The sequence below is a fragment of the Haliotis cracherodii genome, unplaced genomic scaffold (assembly GCF_022045235.1).
Source record: "Haliotis cracherodii isolate W230 unplaced genomic scaffold, xgHalCrac1.p SCAF_13, whole genome shotgun sequence".
In the NCBI taxonomy this organism is placed as follows: domain Eukaryota; kingdom Metazoa; phylum Mollusca; class Gastropoda; order Lepetellida; family Haliotidae; genus Haliotis; species Haliotis cracherodii.
In genome coordinates, this window is record NW_027266268.1 from 21,680,829 (window position 1) to 21,706,712 (window position 25,884).

Here is a 25,884-nt window from a genome sequence, read left to right on the forward strand (position 1 = left end):
GACATTTCTCTGTAGGGTTGACATTCCATACGTTTTTCTTTGTCTTTCTTCTTAAAATGTAAATGAAAATTTGTAAAATAACCTACTCGAAACTCCCTCGTTTATGAAGGATGAAGTCCGCAGCCTATGGATCGGGATTAACACCATTCATTTACTCGGGGTAGATAATCTGTAATTCCGAGTTTCGAGTACAGGTAGATTATTCTAAATATTACCCATACGGGCATGCATAAAGTTGAAAATATGTAAGTAGTTCTTTCCGAGCCATTATAACAATTTTTCCATTGTTTCCGTTGTTTGCGAAGTCATATGTATTGTTTTAACATACACTGTTCAAAAATAGAAAGTCGATATATTTAATTTCATATCATAGATACAAATATGAAATTTTGGAGCTCGATAGTAACATGTTGTCGTTGTACAAAGGCATTGAAAACTGTTCAATGTCATGTCACATAAGGTCACAAGGTTGCGCTGAACTCAGTATCTATTGTGACCGCCCCAGGCAGCAATCACGGCTCTGCATCTCCTCGGCACTGACTGGATAAGTGTACGAATTCTGCCCTGCGGAATTCTGCGCCATTCTGCTTATAACCAGTTGTTGGAGTGTCTGCGGCGTGTTCTGACGTTGACGTACACGTTGATCGAGTTCATCCCAGAGGTGTTCGATTGGCTTGACATCTGGAGATCTCGACGGCAAGGGCAAGCCGTTGATGTTGGCATTATGAAGGTAGTCTACCGTGACATGTGTTGTGTGCGGTGGAGCATTGTGTGCGGTCCTGTTGAAACAGCTCCAATTATTGGAAGAAGGTGAGGTTGAAGAATTTGATTCATGTAGCGATTTCCCTGAACCACAAGTCAGATCTCGTGGTGTAGGAAATGGCCCCACAAACCATGGCGCTACCACCACCGAAATTGGCGAATTCTCGTACACAATGTGGGGCAAACCGCTCATTTCGACGACAATAAACGCTTTGTCTTCCATCTCGCCGGAGAAGAAGCAATCGTGATTCATCGCTAAACCACACTCGACTCCAGTTTCATTAATTCCAAGGCTGTAAGGTATGGCACCAACGCAGGCGTCGCTGTCAATGGATCTGTTGCAAAACAGGAACGATAACTGGTCTTCTGGGTCTGATTCATGCCTCGCGAAGGTTGGTTCCTGACAGTCTGGTCCGATATCCTCCTCAAACCAGTGATGCGTCCTGCAGTCTCCGTGGCTGTGGCATTGCGATGACGTAGGTGGAATAGTCGAATGTAGCGATCCTGTGCAGGGGTGATAACTCTTTGTCGGCCGGTTCTCGGACGGTCTGCTGTAAAATTGAACTGTTTGTATCGGTCCCAAAGGCAATCAAATGGTGCTGTGGTGGACGTTGAAGTGGCGTGCAACAGAAGACTGCGATTCCCCTCTTTCGATACGTCCTATGGCGATGTTCCGATCGGCAGAGATGAGTCTCGCCATTTTCAAACTTAAAATTTTTTGACAATTGAATGACAAATTATTGGCTTAGGCTTGCCTTTTTATAGCCACCGTTTGTCGAATATCAGGCCACCAACATTTTCCAATAACATATATCCAATTCATATACCGGATTTTTTGTGTAGTCAGTTTCAATGAACTGCACACTACCTGTGCGTTTCTTCTTTTGAAGAGTTTATATGTTCTGACCTAACAACGTCACGACATATGGACGCATTGTCGTGTAGGACGAATTTATTCACGTGCTTTCCAACAATAGATTAATTGAGTTGATGTCTGTATTGGAAATCAGGACACCCACATGTGTCTACATGTTCTCACAAAAAGACAATGGGTAATATTAAGATTATGGGTGAATACATGCTCCAAGTGAATTAATTCTGAGATCCGACATGGGTGTATACTTTTTTCTTTTTAGTTTGTTTGTTTGTTTGTTTGTTGTTTAACGCCGCACTCAGCAATAGTCCAACTATATGACGGCGGTCTGTAAAATTATCGAGTCTGGACCAGACAATCCAGTGATTGACATCATGAGCATCGATCCACGCAATTGGGATCGATGACATCTATCAACCAAGTCAGTGAGCCTGACCACCTGATTCCGTTAGTCGCCTTTTACGACAAGCATAGTCACCTTTTGCGGCAAATATGGCATGGGTTGCTGAAGACCTATTCTACCCCGGAATCTTCAGGGGTCTTCTGTTTAGTAGTAGTATCATAACGTAACAAAGGAACAGTTTCCAACTAAGTGTTTTATTTAACATCACTGTATTTTGTGTTAGTGAAGAAGTTATAACGGCGTGTTCAACTATTGAAGTAATTTATAATGAACATATACACATATTGAAGTGTAAATATTAACAGTGCGTGAAAAACGTAGCAGCTTGACACATATTTCACATGCAATAGTAATAAAGTAAGGTAAACACGTAAGTAGAAACACATAAAGACTGTCAAAGATGATGTCAATTTTCATAAAGAATATAGTAGAAGAAAGTGAGTTAGTTGGTTAAGCACAGCTGTGAACAGCTTTGCATGATCACTGGCATCAGAGCTTGGTGCTGGAGGAAAGCCAGCAGTGATGCAGGTCTACAGCACTTGTAAAACACCGAGCATCGGCATATTGCTGACAAACCTAGAAACATAATCCTGGTGAATCTGGATTTGGAACCCACAATTATAGGTTTCAGGCAAACCCAAGGGACGCAACTCTGCACAGCGAATTTACAGCGTCTCAGCGACTGGGCCGGTGTTGTTACATTTGAAACAACACCGTCAGTACACTGGTCATTAGGAAATTATAACACGCTTAATGACACATATCAATTAACCATTGAAACATATTTGTGGCACCTACATGTGGCACAAAATTCAAACATGTTATACAGTGCACACTAATTCATCGAAGGGGCTACACAAGTGATGAAACCCACAGTATCGTGTTAGTAAGTGATTCGAACTGGCTGTCAGCGGGTCGATACAGTAAAGCTAAACAAGGTGTTAACCAAAATGTCTATGTAAGGATTCCGAGGCAGATGCTTATCAAACTCCTTAAGTTTAATATTTCAGTGTATCCTGTGACGTTACAGTAAATGATGCAGACCACGACTGAATGACGTAATATCGCTTCATTATGTATTATTGTTTATGATGCTCAAGGGACCCACCATTTGATAGTTTTCAACACAAGACCCAAACAAACCGTTCGAAGATTTTAATTCACAGGTACTTTATATACAGGACACCAACCATGGCTAGCAAACATGAGGATAAATTAATTTCTGCCCTGTTATCTGGACCAAATTAGGTAGTTCCAAATAAAACGATTTATTATTATTATTATTATAAAAACCAGCAGCAAACCCCAGAAAATATCATTTGAAATCATTGGGTATGTCTGTGCTTCTGCGTTCACCGATATACAGACCATATGTTCAGCTTCTGGATTGTTACCCCAACCAGTAGCATAGAATGACATTAGACATAATACCTTAGCTCACCAATTACATTTGCGTTGGCTATGATAGACATTTTTCTTATATCCACGTTCACTTTCTGTAACGTCATACCAGGAGACTTCCTGCAAGACACAGTACGGGTAATACATTTCAAACGATTTACATATGAATGAGGCGTCTAGACACAATTGTTCACATTGTGCTGACGTCTTCGATGTACGGGGCTCAAGATTATATTCAAAGATAGCAGTATCCGTGAAGGTGGTGAAGGTAGATCCAAAGGACGAGCACTCTGCAATTGTGTGAAAGGATTACCAATTAATGAAACAACACAGCTGTATTAATGCATCGTGCAAAATGAAATAACAAATGCAAACACTTAACCATAATCTTTTCATCAAACGTCAGCCACTGCACTTGGACGATGTGGATGTTCTTGTTTTGGAGCCATCTGACCGTGCATCCAGTGGCATAATACAACTCGATAGAAGTGAAGGTGCACCCGATTCTTTCATATTAAAATAGTGAAGTGAGTGATTTTGATTTTACGCCGCTTTTAGCAACATTCCAGCAATATCACCCGAGGAACACCAGAAATGGGCTTCACACTTTGCACCCGGCCCATGTTGGGAATTGAAACCGGGCCCACCGCATGAGGAGCAAACGCTTTAATCACAAGGCTACCCCACCGCCCCTCATATTACCATAATGACTATAGTAATTTGAGAGAGTCGGGTGGTCTATAACTTCTTTTGAGTAGTTTTTCATATTTCTTGACTGCAACACTTTCGTTTCCGACAAAAAAGTATATGCTGTTCGATATCCTGTTCTTGGTTGACAGTATTCTCTGGACACATACAAAGATTAATGCAGCGTTAAAGGGGTGGAACGAAACGTGTACCTATTGTTCAGACAGGAACAATGATTCCCTTAACATAATTGTGTATGTATATACAGCGATCGATGCTAATTTTACACGTGTAAGAAAACGTGTCGCCAGTTACTGCCGATTTATGCCTGCTCGGTGTGTGTGCCCTAATATTCGGTTCCAATTTTCATTTAGCGCGGTTAAATCGACAGTTAATTTAATTCTACAATGAAGACAGAGTTTATCTCCAAATTATGTATTTACTTATTGCCCTTTATAAGCTGAATGATAACAGACACGCTGGTGAAGGAGCCAGTAACAATACAATTTATTAGCGTTTTCAAAGAAATAGCTTAACCAGTTGACGGATAGTGGAAAATTGTTGAAATAGGTTTAAACAGGTTTTGATTTGAGTTGCGGCGTCTTAGCTTCGTGTGGGCGGAACGCCCGATGTGATGTACGTCACTGGTGTAAATCACTTTGGTGAAACCCACCAGCGCGGGTATGATTATGAAAACACAAGGAATCATATCAGGGCAAATCTGGATATGACCCCAAAGATCAGCGGATCCTGATACTGTTAAAGTATACAACTCTGCACCGCAATACCACCGGGCCAACGGTGTTTCCTTGTTAAAGAGGAATTATAAACTTGATGTATTAATACAGCTTTCACTGTGTTCAATACAGGGATTAACTTTGTTCAATACACGCTCAACTGTGTAGGATGCATTTTTAAAAATATATCTTGAAATAATGTTGCTAATGGGTAATATGTTGCTAATGCCTGACAACCATTATTCTTATGTCACTTAAAATTACTTGCTACCCGATGTTATCGCTTTTACCTATAAAACATTCGGGGGCACGGGTGGCCCAGTCGTCTAAGGCCCCGCGATTCGCTGTGCAGGGTTGCGTCCCTTGGGCACGCCAGAAACCTGTGATTGTGGGTTCGAATCCCGGTTCGCCCCGATTATGTTTCTAGGTTTGTCAGCACCATATCCGTGCTCGTGGGTTTCACCGAAGTGGTAAACGTCTGAGACCTGCATCACTTCAGGCTTTCCTCCCACATTAAGCTGACACGCCGCGATGTAACTGGAATACTGTTAAAAGCGGCGTTAAACATAACTCACTCACTATAAAACATTCAAAAGAATGAAGGGAATTACAAAGTGACCAAATGGTGGCTTTACAACAAAGATGATCGAAAGTGAACAAATCGGAATTGGTAGGTAAAGAATATGGTACACGTGGCTGCATTTTTCATGGTTCCATTGTTTAGTTGTAGGAACAAAACCAAGTCTTAACCCACTGATGATACCACCGACCACCGGCAAACTTTTAATCATAATTGTTTTGTTCGTGTCTTTTGACTGGATTGATCTGTAAACTGAGTGCTCTCTGTCCGGTTGTCCGCCGTTGATGTCTTTAAGTTTGTTTCATGTAAGGACGCATTTAATTTAATGAGAGAAATCTCGTTAAATAGTCAAATCGTTTCGACAGCAATCAGTGTCATGTTATCTTTAGAATGTCATAGTGTTCAATATTTACCTAATCATTTCAATATTCTACTGAAGCGATTGTAACATTGATGATGCTCTCTTACTATTAAAAGATGTGTCAATATACCTGCTAATGATCTGCACATTCCAGTGGCATCATCCATGTCACTTCCCACGGTGCATACGCAGAGACTGTCTGAACACTCTGTGAAGGGAAGGGAACTGCAGTCACTGTTATCAACGCACGTGCCATCATCTGGGTGAAAATAACAGTAATTAAGCCAAGGGTTTCTTACATCCTGTTTAACAGCCGTACAACAATTTACAAAAAAAATCAGAGAACCGAAATAAGATTCTTTACGACATAATTGCTCCCCAGACCAGATGAGCAAACGATTTAGGAACTTGAGGTTGTAATGTTAATTCATCGGATAGGAAACATGTAACAAAGTTGGTAAACTGAAAGGGTACTCGGGCTTACCGATAACATCACATCATGTTTTTCGTCACTGACGCAAACCAAAGTAGAATCAAATATCTTTTCTTCACGAATGAGGGTGAAGAGTTCCCCGCTAATGTCGGGTCCATTCAAGCCATATCGTTGCGGGGGACAACAGCCATGGGCTTAAAACACTGCACGGTACCCATGTGGGGAATCGAACCCAGGTATCCGCAAACGCTTATCCTATTTGGCCACCCGACATTCCTCACACGTCCTACGATCTCGATCCTCGGCAAGCTCGGATCTCTTCTGCCCCGGAATCTCCATGTCATTTGTCTACCTGACATGACCAAGAACTGCCCAGAGCACATATTGCCTATGGAACCCATTTCAAGGATTTACTCTTGTGTACTTACGTGTAGTAGTTGTAGGTGTAGTGGTAGTTGGTACAGTTGTAGTGGAAGTGGGTGCTGGTGTTGTTGTTGTTGGGACGGGTGTTGTAGAAGTTGGTGTTGTAGTAGATGGAGGTGTTGTAGTAGTTGGTGTTGTAGTGGGCGCAGGTGTTGTAGTCGTTGGCGCAGGTGTTGTAGTCGTTGGCGCAGGTGTTGAAGTCGTTGGCGCAGGTGTTGTAGTCGTTGGCGCAGATGTTGTAGTCGTTGGTGCAGATGTTGAAGTCGTTGCTGCAGGTGTTGAAGTCGTTGGTTCTGGTGTTGTAGTTGGTTCAGGTGTTGTCATCTGTGTCGGCGTTGAAGTTGGCGCAGGTGTTGTAGTTGGTTCAGGTGTTGACGTCTGTGACGGCGTTGTAGTTGGCGCAGGTGTTGTAGTCGTTGGTGCAGGTGTTAAAGTCGTTGTTTCAGATGTTGTAGTCGTTGGTGCAGATGTTGAAGTCGTTGGTGCAGGTGTTGAAGTCGTTGGTTCTGGTGTTGTAGTTGGTTCAGGTGTTGTCATCTGTGTCGGCGTTGTAGTTGGCGCAGGTGTTGTAGTAGTTAGTGTCGGCCTGGTAGTTTGTGCCAGTGTTGAAGTTGGTGCCGGTGTAGTAGTTGCTACAGTAGGATTCGTACCGCTTGCTTGGTTTGTATGTGTGTCGACGTGTACACATACATAGTTGGTAGACTTGGTGACAGGGACACACACGTGGTCATCTCCACAGGGTTTATCTGCGCATGGGTGATCCTGGGAAGAATTTTAAAACTGATGTTTCGAAAGTTTACCAATTTTTTTTCCTCGGTGAGCTAGAACAACTGATATTACCATGTGAAATATACCTGATCTGAATATACTTTAGTACATTGAGCGCCCTGAAAAAAAACGATTACATGTTTGGAAAAAACTTTGAAAAGCAGAATGGTTCCCAATGCTGTCATTTCTTCAAAGCAGTCATTCCTTACGAATATGGAAAAGTTGTTGTCGCTTTTATTTACAATAAATCGTCTCGAGTAATCCAATAAAAACATATTATATTTGACAGCAATTTGCAAAAATGTTCCCGTAATACGGATCGGTCACATTTTTGTTGTAAACATGCATTTTATCATATCATTTATTGCAATTGTAAACTTTCCAAAAGAAGCAGAAAATATGTTTTTCAAGTGTCCAGCGGTGTAAACGTGTTATGTAATAGTATACATCGCCCGGCCGACTTGGGGCTACTATACACTAATAACCCTGTTACGGTCAAAAGGTTTTAGAAAATACTACAGGACAAGTCACGGTGATATCCTACTTGTCAGGCAGCCGGCAAACAGTTAATCACCACCATGTGTGTTAAAGAAGAGGGGTCGTCTCAAATATAAGTCTGTCAGTAATGGTCCCCAGTAGTCCGGCCTCAGTCATAGAAACTAAGAAAGTGTTTTTGATCAACATTTTATTTCCATTGACATTGTTTTAAAAATAAAGATTCAAGTATATCCATATACAAATTGTGGAATATCACATACATACACATTTACAAACTACATTTGTATATATTTCAAATTATACTTTTATTAGACAAAAATGCACAAAAAATACTTTGGTAGCTGGGGACAGACCGCACTACCTCGTCAGTTTCATCTGATCTCAGTTCTGAAACAGAAGCAAAATAATAATTATACAATGATCAACAAAGTATAACAATGTGAATCTTATCTGTGAATCCTCGTTTTGGATCATTCTTCCACAAAAGGACAGTTTTACTTGCATACTTAGATAAATAACTCAACTGTACAATGTAATAACTAAATATACAAAATTGTACAATGTATGGTGTACTTACTTGACAATTCCTCTTTGTACAATCTGGGAATAATCTGGGGATTCTGTGCGCTCTGTATTCTTCAAATTTGCCAGAAATTTGTCAACAGTAATCTTATCTTCATCAGGTAAATGATTGTGAACATTACTGTATTTGGTCACGAGATCATCTTTGGTGTTGATGGTAGCTGGACATCCTCATTACGCACATTTCCAGTGTATTGATGTCTGTCGTCGTGACTTTATCATGAACTTGTGTCCAGCAAATACCAAATGCCGCCCACCTTTAGAATTCTGAATAAATAGTACATCTACTTGAACGTTCGCCATGGTTATTCCGTCTTCTGTATCCCATATCACTTTATATACCATAATTTAATATATACCTGTATACGTGCTATTACTACTCAAAACAAAAACCCAACAAAAACCCGACTTCCCAAAATAACCAAAGTCAGTCTGTCATGGCAAGACAGATAAACCATAGTCGCATGAAATAATCTGGCGCTCCCCAACTACTCCCGATCAGCATAAATCACAAGTCTTAAAATATTCAAATATAATAAACATATAAATGTGCGATGTTAAAAGGCAATGTGGTTGTGTGATTATTTGCAGTCATAACGTCTACCCATTAAAATGAGTGAGTGAGTTGGGTTTAACGCCGCTTTTAACAGTATTCCAGTTATATCACGGCGTGTCAGCTTAATGTTGGAGGAAAGCCCGAAGTGATGCAGGACTCAGACGTTTACCACTTCGGTGAAACCCACGAGCATGGTGCTGACAAACATAAAAAAATAATCGGGGAGAACCGAGATTCGAACACAGAATCATTGGTTTTTGGAGGAACACAACTCTGTACAGCAAAACGCGGCACCTTAGACGATTTGGCCACCAGTCGTGTGGACACAATTTATTGATAACAACTTCTTTCATACTGTAAAGGCGACGTTTCGGTATAGATCATTATACCGTTGTCAAGCAAGACTGGATGAGGAACATTGTACAGAATATATACATTAGGTGGAAGATTAACAGTAACAACAATTGCATACATGAGTGGGATAACATGAGTAAGTAATGACAACAGAAGGACATTAGGGACAGAGAACACATCGATCGAAGCCAAAGGGACATGAAGCCAATTTAACAGGATAATTTTTTTTAATCTTTTTCATAGTAGGCTGATGGGATGAAATAGCCTTGATCACTGTTGGCTTGTGGTGGCGAATGTGGACTGCTACTGTTAGGTTTCTTTTAGTAAATTCAAAGAGGTCGTTGGAGAGGATTTGGACGTTGTCCCAGTTGATGTTGTGATTAGGACAGTTGCTGATATGGTCCAAGATAAGTTGTTGTCCATAAATTGTGTCTACTCTGTCATCCGTCAACTTCTAGGTAAATAGTTCAATATTCACACTTCATTATGAATATAGTCTGGTATGTAGGAGATTTCCCTGAACTATTATTATTAATCAATATGTATTACAGATCATCTTTTGAAAGAAAGCATAGGTTAATTCAGCTATAATCCTGGCACCCACCACGTGCGTCTACACTTTAATTATGACCAGGAAGAACCAGTATTTCTTTAATATAGTCTTGTTTACCGAAACGTGTTTTTATCTGACATATAATCAATTGGATTGGCACTGATCGATCATTCTTTGTTTGGATCCTTGTTTCTGAGGACATGCTGACTGAGTATCCAAATTAACCTGCATTCTTTCGTCTAAATGAATCAATTTGTTAAAGATAATGCTGAATAGTCTCCCCAGCAAAATGTTTATTGTCATGAAATATTAATGCGGATATATTTACCAGTTCGACCAGTTTTTGAACTTGAAATGAGTTTACAAATGCAACCTTCTTCAAAATGAACGATTTGGCTTGACATTAGCTACAGAACTTCAGTAGTTTCTATTTCTCCATAAACCACTGCTGGTGGTTTTCTCCTTTAACCAACGCTGGTGGAACAGGAGCAATGCATCACATATTTTACATTTGATATTGACAGTCAATAAGATGGCCACAATTTCGTAGATCTCATTATCGAGTATATAATTGATTTAAACGGAGAAAAAGATTTCATTTCTTACAAATTAGATGAACGATCTGGGCGTTGGAAAGAGAGCATACTCTGCCAAATTAAGTACTTATTAGGTATGAACAAATGTCTGTTTACTTTGAAAACCTCACAAGGAAAAATATAATGGAATTCGCCGGCAATAGCTGGTAAATTACATAATGTACACACTACATAACATCTATGTTCTCTTTAGACTCCATAAACAAAGGCCTGTTGATTATGATATGTAGTTCTGTATCTTACAATAGGGTAAGAAATCGCTCTTGGGAACAATATATATGATAAGGTTTTACAGGGAAGGAAGTTAATCTTTTTTTGAACACCTGGTGTCATCACTGATTTTCGGTGCTCCATTCATATAATTTTTTTACATCTATTTTGCCCTTGAAGGCAAATGGAATCTGTTTCGTCATATAAACCAGACTGGTTATAGTCTTGCATCGATGTTTTATATACTATGCAAAACAAGTAGGGGATATTTTGTTTTAAGGTGAAACTACAGGAATATACACCAATGTCTGGCAATGAAAGTAAGTTATTTATGTGACAAGAACATTTCCCGCAGAAATCAAGCTCCCAAACTCAAACTTGTGAGAGTCATGAAACACGTGACCTCAGGGGTGGTATGCCAGATTTATCACTGCCGGTTGTGGGGAAACGCATATTGTTTTCTTGGGACACCAAAAGCTCAAAGACACATTATTGAACACATTTAATCATTAAGGAAGCAACATCTTTGATCATACGACGTTTTCAACGCGCTCAACGTTTACATGCCGTTGGCATGTTGCAGTTGGATACACGTCAGAATAGTGTTACCCAAACACTGCATGCGTCTCAATACGTCATCAGCAGTATGTACGCAATACTTCCAACACCAAAACATTCATGTCATCAATTACCAGCACTCAGTCCTGACTTTTTCCCAAATGAACATGCCTTGGACGTCATTCGTAGACGTCAACGTCAACGTCCACCCACCTCAATGGCCTCGGTGTTGCTTTCACTGATGAGGGGAACAGCATGAGTCAAGCTGACATTGAAGCATGCCTTTCATGCATGTCAGAGGTTGTTTTACTCGATATTAGTGACATTTGCTACAAAAGACAAATTTTGAGTTTGACCCCCGACCTCCTTAACGACCTTGTGCGCCACCATCTCATCACACCAACCATAAGAACCTATTAGATCTGATCGCCTACTCCCCAGCAGATGTGATCATATCATTTGTCAACATCATTTAGACCAAAAGACATGTCTTGATGAGTTCCACTATACCCTACATTTTTGTTACAGTATATTTAACAAATTGATAGTGATTACCTTTCGAACAAGCTAAAATATCATACTAAAATATCGTTACAATTTGATAAAACAAAAATAGCCTGACATGTCAGCTGTTTACCAAGAACTAGAGAAACTTTACCGGATCCCAATGCATGTTCCCAACATAAAGACAATAATGACAAACCCAATAAAGACGCCCATGTGACAACTACACAAAATAAACAGCAGACAAATGAAGTTTATATATCAGTAAATCTTGGAATATCAACATCTTCAGTTAGAGGTGACAACTGCCTTGATCTCACCAACAAAAACTATCAGTACGACTTTACTTATAATGGTGAACACAGTGATTATGATTCCTTGAAATCTGTGAGACGAAGACAACGAAGCAAAGCCAATGGTGCACGTGAATCTGGAAGTAAACAAGCTGGATATGAATCCTATCCTATTAAATCCTTATCTGAAACCTATCGAACTCTTGAAGAATGCGTTCCAAACGGATTGTGCTATATAACATTAGAGCAGATGAACATTTTGAGACTGTGAAGGATCTGATATACAACAATGCCCAGGACAAACATGTTTGCGTCACATTTGTGCGACTCATGAAGAAGAGAATGAACTATAACCATCCGGATACCTATACTGTGCAAGTTAACATGCACTTTGATGACTATGAAAATGACGTGGCTGGTAAGTCAGATTTTTGGCCCCCTGACATCAGAAGTAGAGACTATGTACCTAAACACAGATTGGGCTATGACCAGACTGACTCGTACAAATAATAGAGGTTGCGATATTATATTCAGAATGCTTAATCTCATGTCTCTATTCACATTTGTTCAAATGACTCTGTCCTTATTAACATGGAATGTACGTGGGGTCCTCTATGATACAGATTATATTTGTAACACCTTATCAATGCCAGTTGACCTAGTTGCCTTACAAGAGCACGAGCTATCGTCTGATGTGGTAGACTATTTAAGATTATTTCAAAACTTAATTTAATCACATACAGAGCTTTACCCCAAAATGTGAGTTATGCACGAGGGTCAGATGGGTTAACTATCTTATCTAACACCCACACCAAGTGGAAAGTTATTTCAATAGCTATAAGCTCGGATTATACAATAAGTGTTATATTGTCACAAATAGGCTACAGTAATGATTATGTAATAGCCAGTCGACTACCATCTACAAATGTGTTAATGCTGTAATGCCCTTGATGAACTGATGGATATATATGATAATCTGTGTCAGTTAGGAACAGTTTTTATCTTTGGTGATTTAAATGCTCATGTTTGTAAGGTTAATATAACAGCACGGGATAAGCTACTTAGAAATGTTATAGAAAATAGACATCTATTACATGCAGTAAATATGGTACAATTCGGAGGACCAGGATATACATGCAGATCAAAAGATGACACGTCACGAAGCCTTATAGACTATACTCTTGTACCGTCATGGCTACGGAACTTCATTACAGACTGTTACATTATAGCAAGCTGTCCTTATTAAATATCTGACCACTTTCCTTGTCATATTTCTATATCACAAGAAGGGCTAACTAGCCACGATCAAAATATAAAGCGAGTTATCCCTAAGTGTGAAAAAGCAAATAAGACTAATATTTCTATGTTTCAAGCGGAAGTTAATAGATATATCAAGTGTGCATATGATGGCAATTCAGATCCCCACTCCTTAGATCCACAAAATTTAAAAAACCAATGTGACATCATAAATGAAATTCTTATACATGCAGGTAACAAATGCATCTCACAAAGTGTGTTTAAGCCCTGTTTTAAACCTTTTTGGAGACAAGATGGTCTTGATAACGCGCACTATCGTATGAGGGTGGCTCGAAGAGCTTGGATTCAATATGGTAAATCGAGAGATAAAGATTCAAACGAACGTATATCTTACAAAAATGAAAAAAGGCAAAAGGAAGGAAGTCTTTACAGAAATTGAAAAATCATCTGAACTTGATATACATTCCTTTTACAAAACTGTAAGAAAGCAAAGGTCACAAACTACAGATATACAAAACTCAACAATGAGGGAGAGAGTGTCACAACACCCTCGGACATTTGTAGATTGTGGGGAAAATATTACTCAGATCTAGCTCAGCCATATTGCTCAGACACTTTTGATGAAAATCTTCGAAAAGAAATATCTTCTTCCCTAGAACGTATTCGCGAAGAGATAGGGGCACATGATGAGGAACTAGAAAGACAATGTTCTACTGTAGAAATAAATGAAACTGTAAAAACACTGAGTAGAAACTAGTCCCCTGGGCCTGATAAAGTTACAAACGAGCATATAATTCACGGGGGTGAATCCTTGATAAGATATCTGTGTGCCCTGTTTAATGCTATGTTAAAACTACAATACATTCCTTTTAATTATAGACTAGGAATGGTCATTCCTATAAACAAGGGTAAGAATGACAAATCGGATCCCCGAAACTATAGACGTATGATCTTAACTTCATGCATTGGAAAGCTGTTTGAAAAACTTATTGTTAGGCGCATTGAACTAAAAATGATAAAGACAAATCCTGATTTCCCTGACATGCTCCAGTTCGGCTTTAGGAAAGAACATGGGGCAATAATATCCGTTTTTACCCTTATTGAAAGTATTCAATTTTACATACAGCGATATTCTACAGTATATGCTGCTTTCTTAAACAATGAAAAGGTTTTCGACAGAATATGGCAGGACGGCCTTTTTTTATAAATGACACCAAATAGGTATCAGAGGAAATACATGGAAGTTATTACACCATAGCTATACAAATAGCCATGTTTTTTTTTACTTATCAGGGTGAACAGTCAGATATATACCATGTAAGACAAGGTGTCGGACAAGGAAGAGTTCTCCCTGATTTGTTCTTTTAAGGCTTTATTAATGACCTTATAACAGCCCTTAGACAAGCAAACAGTGGTATTTGTGTACTTGGTCTAGATATTCCAACTCTTTTGCTTGAAGGCGACACAACGCTTGTTAGCACCTCACCACGAGGGCTACAAAAGGCACTCGATACAGTACATTCATATGCCTCAAAGTGGCGACTAACGTATAATCCTTCAAAAAGTAATGTTGTTGTCTTCTCCAAGACAAAAACAAAATGGGTTAGATATTAACTGCAAACTTGTTGATATAAATATAACAACCTCTGACTCTTTATGGTGGCATACTACTAACACATAACCTGTCATGTAAATCAAGTATTGAAAAATGTTGTCAAAAAGCAAGACAAAGTAATAATTCGCTCAAATTTGTGGGACAAGTTTTTATGGCTGCGAACAGCTCTTTGATATTAAGGGTCAAAACATTAATGCAAGGGTGCTTGGCCGCTTATGTAACTTAACCTGTAATACTTTTGCTAAACATCTTTTTTGTGCATACATTGCAAATCCAACTAATCCTTAATCTGTATGCGGAGAGTTATTATCAGTTCTTAACAAGTATAACCTACTAAACAACCTTTGTACACATGTAAGCTTTGGTGTATTTCCTACAAGCAACTGGTTAATAAAACCATTTTTGAATTTGAAGAAAATATGTGGCGCAGAAAAGTTTCTGTCAATACAGGTCTTTCACGCTTCATGCTAATACACACAAAGCTTACTCACCATATATTATGGCAACTAGCATATCTGTACCCAGAACAGAGGTCAAGTTTCACATTTTGTGTTAGAGTTTCATCACGAAACACAACTTCCAGGGACTGTTTATTGTGTAACAAGCATGCCTTTGATTATGATAATCACATCATATTACATTGTGAAGCACAACTGCAGGAAAGAAATGAACTGTTTTCAACTTTTATTGATCTGCTTGATGTTGAAACCTATGTCCAGTTGGAATTACAAGATGAAGAGGATATGTTGTCATTTTTCTTTGGTGCTGATACTCACTTCTCACAATGTATTGATATAAGTTACATGGGAATCTGTTCTACTGATATTTTCTGCTTATTTACTTACACTAAAGCCTTACTTTGATTATCTGATCTAACTTTTGTACTGTGTGAATGGAATGACACTGGCGCTACTTGTAATGTATATATGTACAGGTAATATGAGTTTGTGTAAATACGTTTGATTAAATATGTATAATCTTCGGATTAACTTCTGGAGGAAATAAATACTCTCTCTCTCTCTCTCTCTCTCTCTCTCTCTCTCTCTCTCTCTCTCTCTCTCCTGAACAATGATTGCTGTTAATGAATTCATGCGTGAATACCTATGCCACATTCTAGATGTTCGATTTTCTGATTGAGGCTGCTTCAAAGTAAAACCTCATTATACGTTTTAATTGACTGTGTGTTTTTGGAGAACAAATCTGTACAAAGACAAACATCCTCTGCCGCTATATTATTAATTAATCTAAAACAAACTTTGGCGTACTTTTGCCACATACTAGTATTATTGAAAAGTAGATTGATAAACATTGTGAAATTTCTGCCTTTGTTACACTTTCCCAGAGCATATTGGTGAAATATATACACTGAACAGCATTGAAAACGCACCACCATGAAAATGGATGTATTTTTATCCGGGCTTATGTCATATGAAAATATATAATTGAATGAGTAATATACGACGTTCTGGACGAAGCATGAAGAAGAACAGCTCGTCAAAACACATTCCTAATTTTTTTGTGAGCGACAACGCCAAAACACAACAAATTGCGTGCGCATCATGGAAAACGTGTTTTGTTTCACGGGAAGCATGCAGAATAGGTCTATAAAAGACAAACTTTTAAAAGCGACATCATTTGTTGCTGCAGACGTAAAGGGTACTGACACAAGAAATACCAACGGTTTCAATGCCATCATTCAACAGTCCTCAGGCTACTGAGCAGACACCAGCCGACAGGAACCACCAGAGATCGACCACGTCCGGGTTAACGTCGTGTAACTACATCACGTCAGGTTCGCCATATTGTTCGTCGGCATCTTTGTGATCGTACACTTCCGGCTACCAGGACTGCAGCAGCCGTACAAGGCCGACGGGGTTTGTTCAACGCTGACACCGTACATCGACGTCTCCGCTCAGCTGGGCTACGTGTTCGACGTCAATATGTTGGACCCATACTTACTGATCGACATCGAAATGAACGTCTGCGTTGGGCCGAAAGGCATCGTCATTGAAGATTGCGGCAGTGGCATGGTGTGCTGTTCCCTGATGAGTCCCGTTTTCATTTACGGAATGCTGACGGTCGACTGCGAGTGTGGCGTCGACGTGGAGAACGTTACCACAATGACTGCGTTGTACAGACAGATCGATGGGGGGTGGGGGAGGGAGTGTCATGGTGTGGGACGGCATCAGTCATAACCATCGAACAGAGCTCCATGTTTGTCGTGGAAAAGTTAATGCCTTTTACTACAGGAATAACATATTGGCAAATCACGTCATCCCATTCTTTCATCAGCACCAGCATATGCACACCTTCCAGCAAGATAATGCATGAGCGCACACGGCGCGTGTTTCAACACAGTACCTAGCGAACAATAATGTGCCTCTGCTTCCATGGCCACCCGTGTCACCCATCTATCGCCAATTAAACATCTATGGGATTACCTGGGTCAACGCCTCTCACATCGTCCGCAAGTACGGAACCTGAGAGAACCTCGAAGATACACTACTTCAAGAGTGGAATGCTATCCCACAGAACACTATTCGCAGACTTATTCGATCAATGAAAAGACGCTGCATGACCTGTGTTGCTGCCAATGGCGGACATACCAGATAGTGACTTTTCATTTTAACACCATGTGTCTTCCTCACACTGATGCTGTAAATGTAATTACTGTTTGGTATTCCTGTTTCCTTTGTCGTCTTTCTTAATAATCCGTCTATGTCTGTTCTAATTAAAATCAATCATTGCTCAAGTTGTTTTTGTAATAGTTCAAGATTTATTGCTGGTGCGTATCAGTGAGTTGCACTTTTTTGAATGAACGATAACACATACTCATTCAGGTTACACGTTGTGACAACCAGACCCCAGTTTTGGGTACTCTTAAACTAAGCAGTGGCCACCCGGTTTTATTGTGTCGCTAGATAACCACGATGCCACAAAGGTAGATATGTTTTATGACTGAGATTGAATGCATCGTCACCCTTGAATACATTTCGCCAATATGCGGTAATAGAGGTGACGTGTGTAACTCACAGAAGTGAGATGATTGATATTCTGTGATGAACTTTGTGCAAACCCTACCATTGCCTGACACTAAAGCAATGTGTAGAGCACATATCACAAGGTTATGGCAGATGCTGGAGGAAAATTGTGATGAAAACTGAGTTTGCTTCGTCAGTGAGTTACTGCGACTTATCGCAAAACGGCCGTTTATGTTCACGAGTGGCAAAGGTATGGGTCAGTGAGTATGGTTTATGCCACTTTTAGCACTATTGCAGAAATATCACGGCGGGGGACCCCAGAAATGGGATTCCCCATTGTACCCATGGGATGATTTCAACGCGTATAATTCACATGTTGTCATTTACTCTGATTATCTTGATTTTCAATCGACTTGTATGTTGAACAAGTGACGTACACACGTATACTTTGTATTAGTGAATGTGTTTTTACGCAGATGCAATTGGCGAAGTGGTAAGTATGATGCCACATAGGAGAATACTTTGCCCTGTGCATTTTAAGGAGCAAAACACAAGTGCTCGTTTTGAACTTCATCAGTTAAGTAAGGCCACACACTAATTTTGGTCATTTTGTGTTTGAATGAATAGTGGTTCAAATATTTACAGTGGACCTGGAAATGTTATGTGTCATTTCAGGTACAGTCTCTGGCTCAAAAAGGCTTAACATATTTACATCAAATGTGCCCAAGAAAAAAATCGACAAATACATCTGTTCAGAGCTTATGTGCCCATAATTTGGTTGTAGAGATTTTTCGTGGGGTAGGCGGAGGGGTCTAAACAAATCCAGCCCCAGTTTTACATATTACATACATATGCCTCGCATTGTATGAAAAAGATCATGTACCATTCTCTGGCTGACAGTGTGTATTTAAATATTATTATACTCTATGTTTTTAATAAACAATGACCTGACAAAGGACTGTTAAAGCTGGGATGGCATTGGGGACAAGCTGCAATCTGGCACCTCAAAATCCGAAGCTTCAGATAAAGGGGTCTCGTGAGCCTTGAATGGTTGCTCATTTTCTAGGAAAAGGAATTAAAACTCTCATTCCAAAGCCCTGCTGCCTTGCGCCTGTATCCATCCATGGGAACGCATGGGGATAATTCGGAATGGGAGTCCCTAAGTCAGAATGCTGTTGTCTTCAAAACCCTTCACGCAGCTCTTCAGGCAGTATTGGACTTTGCCTTTCCTTTGTATCTTGAGTGAAAAGTGAAGAGGAATCTCTTATATGGGCATCAAGCTGTCCAGGCATGCGGCACCACCTCAGTAACGTCTTTATCACATCTTTGTATCACTGCGACACAAAGCATTCCTTTGTCCGCAGAAAGATGAGATTCCAGCAAAGAGGACCCACCACACAAAGCTAGAGGGAATGACGCGTATCGACGTCAGCAACATCTCATTGTTGCCCTATGTAATTATATGGTTACAAAAACTCAACAGGGAGATGACAAGCAAAGATGAGGCCGTCTCTCCACACTGTTTCATTCTCGGCCTTTGGGGAGAAGCAGGGAAACACTCATGACTGGCTCAAAGCAAACTCATCCCAGTCACTTCAACCAGAAGATCCTTCAGGCTCTCAAAACAGACATGTGCAAACGACTACTTGCGCATATCTGCGAGTGAAATCAATTATACACTGACATCATCCAAGGTATGTACGACATCATCAGAAAAGACATTGATCCAACTCAAAGCAAGATGGTGCCCCTCAAAGTGAAGAAGTAGGAGAGGTGGGATGAGCACTATTCAGCTCTACTCCAGTGCAGAGCAGGCAATCTATGTCGCATTCATCGACCTCGAATAAGCCTTCGAACTAGTATGCCGAGTTTTGCTCCTCCGAATTATCCAGTCAATCCACACTGACATGAAAGGCATCGTGCAGTTAGTCGGCTCGTCCTCTGATGGTTTCAAATGTCACAGTTTTGAGTAAAGCAGGGCTGTGTACTTGCCCCTATTCTGTGTAGAATTTTCTTCGCAGTCATGCTGAAGCACGCTTTGAACCATCAATCGACTGAGTCTATCTCTACACAGGATCGGATGGAAAGCTGTTCAATCTAGCTCGCCTGAAGGCAAAAACTAAAGTACGTGAAACACCCTGCTTTTTACAGACGACACGGCTGTAACACACTCAACAAAGATAAACATGATAAATGACCACGACATCGAGCAGCGATCTCCATCAACGTCTACGAGCTGGAGGTGTCGAGCTAGTTAACATCACTCGGCGCCACAGTGAATGCGTGTGAATGTGTTAAAATTGTACATCGCATCTGCAATATTCCAGCCATATCGCGATGAGAACAAGTTAGTTATATTTAAAGACCTGTCGACAAAGGACAGCCAGGCAAATATCACAGTTTAGGTATAAAACAAACCAGGTCAAAATTAAATCAAATACTTTAAATACTTGTTCATATTAACCAGGATATAGACCAGTAGTATCCAAAGCAAGACCACCGTGCTTCTGCTTCCTGAATGCTTACCTAGCAGGATTTATGCCATCACTTTCGACACCAGTGGTTTTATGAAATGCTAACCAATATTAAAATTGCATCACAATGCTTTGCAGATCATTCATTTTTTTTTGTGACGCCATTTGTTACCGTGACGACACAAACAAATGACATCGCTAATGGCTCTGCTACTGAAGCAAATAGCAGTACGTTTTACACTTAAGACACTCCTTATTACTGTCTACAAACTGAAAACGTTGGGAAAATGATGTATGGTAAATTAAATCTCGTCCTCGTGTCTGTTCATATCAAATATATCAACACTCTTTGATAAAACCGGAAAAACTAATTGACAAGCCTCGGAGTTTCTCCACTTTTATCAACTCGTAATTAAAATTAATATTATTCTTCTGTTGTTTTCCGATATTTTTTAAATTCGGGACATAATTGGACGTCCTACATTTCCGTGCCTGTTTGCATTCATAAGTATATCTGAATTTGAATACACAAATATGTTGATTTGCAGAGGACTTAGGCATTGTTTGATCAGCTATTTCTTTAAGCTGATCTGAAAACAATTTAATCGGATCTTCATTATCTTTGAATTGTTCAGGGGTTAATTTTGTCGTACATAATTCTTCATTTGCCTTTGTAAAATTCCATCGAGATGAAGATGGATCAGCCGCTGGGTTGATGGCTTTAAGAATGGTAGGAGAGTGATCGCTTCGACAGAGGTCATCATGGACCGACCATTCAAATTTGTTAAATGGCTTTGAATCTGTGAGAGATAAATCAAGTGCTGCAAAAGTTTCATTGGCAGGATGTAAATAGGTGGTTGAATCATTGTTGTAAATACAAACAATATTGTCAGAAATGAATTCTTCAAGTATCTTCCCTTTATTGTTGGTGTCACTTTCACAGAGTTGGCTGTACCCATGCTTATACATGGTTTGGGGAGCTGATCATATAGATTTTGAAGATCAGATTGTCGAAGCGTAGAGGACAGAGTAAATACTATTTGTAAGGTTAAACGAACGGCAGCAGCTTGAAGATATGTATTAGGAGGAACAGAGCTGTAAATGACATCCTCCAATTAGTTTTATCCACCGGTGGAGGAAAGGAATGATGGAGGCTGTACTGCCTTAAATCAAGTTTATCGGTATGTTTAAGGTATGTCTCTTGGAGACATAGTGTTGGTGGTTGAAAATCTTGTACCAACAATTTCCTGATTACTCTGCAATTCCAATGAATCAATTTCAGGGAGCCACCCATGGAGGCTCAACTGTGGATCTAGAACTTGTGGAATCGCTCCAATGTACAGGGTGTGATGAAGTTCATGGAGTTGGGGAGCAATACAGGGGTTTCCAAAGAATCCGACTGATTCTTGCCTTAATAGGTATTTTAAAATAATGAACATGAACATGATGGACTGTCTTCAAAAATCATGTTTAAAAAAACCGCTCCTCCTTTCAGGGTTGAGTATTTTGTCTCTGACAAAAGCCCAGACTCTCAGGAATATTAAATGGTTGGTCCAAATAGTAACAGTTTGACACACGTGTGATGTAACATCCTCCCAAACAATACCCACGTTACAGGAAGTCGAGTTCCGCACATCGAAATGTCTCTTGTGTAGACATTTTCACATGTAGAGAATCTCAATAAAAGTGTCTTTATCCGTGAAGATTCCAGGGTAGAATAGGTCTTCACCAACCCATGCTTGTCGTAAAAGGCGACTAACGGGATCGGGTGGTCAGGAGCGCTGACTTGGTTGATGCATGTCATCGATCCAAATTGCGTGGATCGATGCTCATGATGTCAATCGCTGGATTGTCTGGTCCAGACTTGATTATTTACAGACCGCCGTCATATAGCTGGAATATTGCTGAGTGCGGCGTTAAACAACCATCCAACCAACCAACCAACCAACCAACAGTGACTTTAGATATCAAATATACCAACACGAGTCGACAAAAGTTAACAACTTCGAGGTTTGCAGAGGAGGGTTTAACTTCAGTCGACACGTGTTGATGTATATGATGTCAAAAGACAAGAAGGGTAGGATTGTATTTGTCATCCAAAACTGTCTTTTAACTAATTCAATTTGTAAACAGTAATTAGTAAAGTCTTGTCTTTAAATGTACCGTACACAGATAACCAGCTTCGTTGGCAGAGGTTAGTGATGTCATTCGATTGTAACGTCATGGTAATCGATGACATCACACTGGTCTGGAAATCACTTTGATATGATTTCATTGTGTCGATTTCTCCTGCGAGACATGGATTAAACTCACCCTGTAGAAGCCGTTTTGGATGATAACAGCGCACCAATGTACACCTATATACACCTAATATTTTCCAACAGTTGTTAAATTTTCTTTGTCTTAAAACTTTCTTACCTCTCTATGACGGCGGTCTGTAAATAATCGATTCTGGACCAAACAAACCAGTGATTGACATCATGAGCATCGATCTACACAATTGGTATACGATGACATGTATCAACCGTCAGCGAGCTATACCACCCGATTTCGTTAGTCGCCTCTTACGACAAGCGTAGTGGCGTCTTACTACAAATTCTAACCCGGATCTTCATGTGTAAAAAGTAGATCTATCGAGCCCATGATGCTAGGAAACCATGCAGTCAATCACGCTGTTAAATATATTTTTTTATCACCACGGAACGGGTACTGGATGATAGATATAAATATATAATTACACCCTAAAGTTCATACACACAGCACATCTACACTGAAGCAACAATCTATGGGTATACACAATGTATACATCCAGTTTAACGTGTTGTGCAACCCTCCCTAATGTCGGCTTTCCCGACTTAAGTTACTTATTAGTTACACAATTTATTCAGTTACATTGACGTCGAAAATTCCCGGATGACATCGCGCAAATCTAAACTCTCTCAGTTCAGGTGAGCTAGGGGCGGTCGGGCAGCCTATTGGTTAAAGCGTTCGCTCGTCACGCCGAAGACCCGGGTTCGATTCCCGACATGGGTACATTGTGTGAAGCCCATTGAATATTGCTAAAAAGCGGCGTAAAACCATACTCACTCCCCCAGGTGAGCTAAATATCAAACGGTTGCCATAACAGCTGCCTTGTAGTATTCACAATGTTAAGATATTTAACGTGCACTGATAGTTCATGACTGTTGGTCTTCCATGGGAATTGCGCAGTGGAAGAGACTCTGAGATCAGTTTGAATGTGCATAGATAATTACAGAGTGTGCCAAGATAAGGCTCAATTGAATTTCAGATACTGTACGCCCATGAACATCGCTGAAAGTTTGTGAAAATCTAATACACTCTGCCTTAGCGATGCCTATCACAGCCCATTAGACAGCAGGTCCATACTGACCAGATTTTTCAAGGGATTACAATACGTTTGTGGTGCAAACTTACTCTTATATTGGCTAGACACCACATTTGTTTGTTTACAGTTACGAGATACTGCCTTGTGTCCGCTCAGCAATCAGTGTGAATCTTTCGGATGTGTGCTGATGACAGGCTACTGTTTGCAGTGTTATCATTAAACAAGATCTTCCAGATACTGTCATTTCCACGCATTGCACTAGCGTGAGGTATTGGATGCGTAATGTCGCATTAAACATTATGTCAGTTACATCACAGCGTGTCAGTGTAATGTTGGAAGAAAGCCTGTTTGCAGTGTTATCATGAAACAAGATCTTCCAGATACTGTCTTTTCTGCGCATTGCACTGGTGTAAGGTATTGGATGCGTAATGTCGCATTAAACATTATGTCAGTTACATCACAGCGTGTCAGTGTAATGTGGGAGGAAAGTGAGTAGCTCTTAGACGTTTACCATGATCACAGGTATAGTACTGACACACCACGAATCATAAACAGGGCAAATGTTGGATTTACACCCACCTTCAAAGAATTATGGCATGCATAAGGGCTGCAGCTGTGTACAGAGGGTTGAAGGCTTGGCGCAATAGAGAGGCTGTCAACTAACCCCCTTTTTGGCATGCGGGATTCGGGGGTCTATTTTGAGGGTATTCGGGACTCTCCAGTGGCATACATGGGACGCAAATAAAATCGTATTTGGTATGCAGATTCAACAATAAAAATTATAATTGTGTACCTTATATATTTTTTCACTGATATAACTTCCAACGGCACCCTTTTATTACATATGAACGTGATTTATTGGTTTGGGTCTATGATCGACATTCTGTCTTTGTTGATTGAATTCTGACATGTGCTTTTGAGATTTGTTGTTAGTAGTATTCGGGATTCAAGGGTTATCACCTTCATTAGTCATTAGACTAGGCTATCCGTACCCCTAATAAACTGTTATGATGCTGTCCGAACACGGACCAACATTCACCCATTCTCATGACACTACCTACCTGTGGAGGAAATTGATGAACCGGAAGGTACACGTTGTTCGCTGACACTTGTAAACTACCGCCACCTACAGCACTGGTACTAAGCTGACATTCCCTAGTAGACAAGATCCAGTTGGCCGAAAAGCACTTTCCCGTATATCCACAGAGTCGGTGACACTGTCGAACTGTTGCTGTCTGAAATACCTGAAACACATGTCCGGGTAAAACTCTGTCCTGCTCTCCACCTATCTCTGACAGCCAATCTGATGAAACACATGAAAACATCAACATTAACATGATGGTCTTCATTTTGATTTTATCCCGTAGGATGCCCTTTGTCCTTAACGTGTCGACGGTAATGAAGACTGGCGTACACTGAGGCTCAGATTTCCCGTGACGCTCCCTTTAGGTCACCAAAGCGTGAATGTGGTTATTGATCTTTTGAATGTGTTTTTCAAAGAGTTAAAGGGGCAGGTTGTTTTATTATTGAATTCAATATCAGTACCACTTTAATTATCAGTATATGCAAAACTATTGATTAATCGCACAATGAATATTATACAGATCAATAACTAATGTTTTGAGCTTGCGAATAAGACATAGTACGACGGAATCAATCTTTCAAACCTCGGTGACGATGGGATACTATAACAGTACACAAAGGTGTTTGCAGCCGTAATCCTGTAATCGGAGTGCGATGGCTTAGTGTATAGTGCCGTAGGCTGCATCAGAGAGTTTGCATTAACAACACTTCAGATATTTCAGCTTGTATCACCGCTTGTTAGTTCAGTGTGGGAGGAAATCCCAAAGTCATGTGGGTCGTAGACGCCAAATGGCGACGCAAAGAATAGCAAATCGTGTTAGGTACAATTTCCGTTGAGCTATTGTGTTTGGTTGCAGTGAGATCGAAAGTTGAGTGATGTATGTCCAACGACGAATCAATCTTTGACATCCTGGTCGGCAAAAATAAGTGATCGATATATATGATTACCCCGTCTTCATTGTAGAAACTACAGAGAGCTTCTGCCAGCATCAGGT

General features: G+C 40.1%; 1 protein-coding gene across 1 annotated transcript; it reads right to left on the reverse strand.

The window, feature by feature from the left end:
- Window positions 1-1,017: 1,017 nt before the first annotated feature.
- LOC139458527 (integumentary mucin C.1-like) lies at window positions 1,018-25,191 on the reverse strand. Its single transcript, XM_071239962.1, has 4 exons — window positions 24,868-25,191; window positions 6,667-7,423; window positions 5,936-6,064; window positions 1,018-1,313 (listed from the first exon to the last, which is right to left on the reverse strand). Exons 1-4 carry the CDS (start codon window positions 25,153-25,155, stop codon window positions 1,018-1,020), a joined length of 1,470 nt encoding a protein of 489 aa, XP_071096063.1. The 5' UTR covers window positions 25,156-25,191.
- Between the last annotated feature and the right edge of the window lie 693 nt (window positions 25,192-25,884).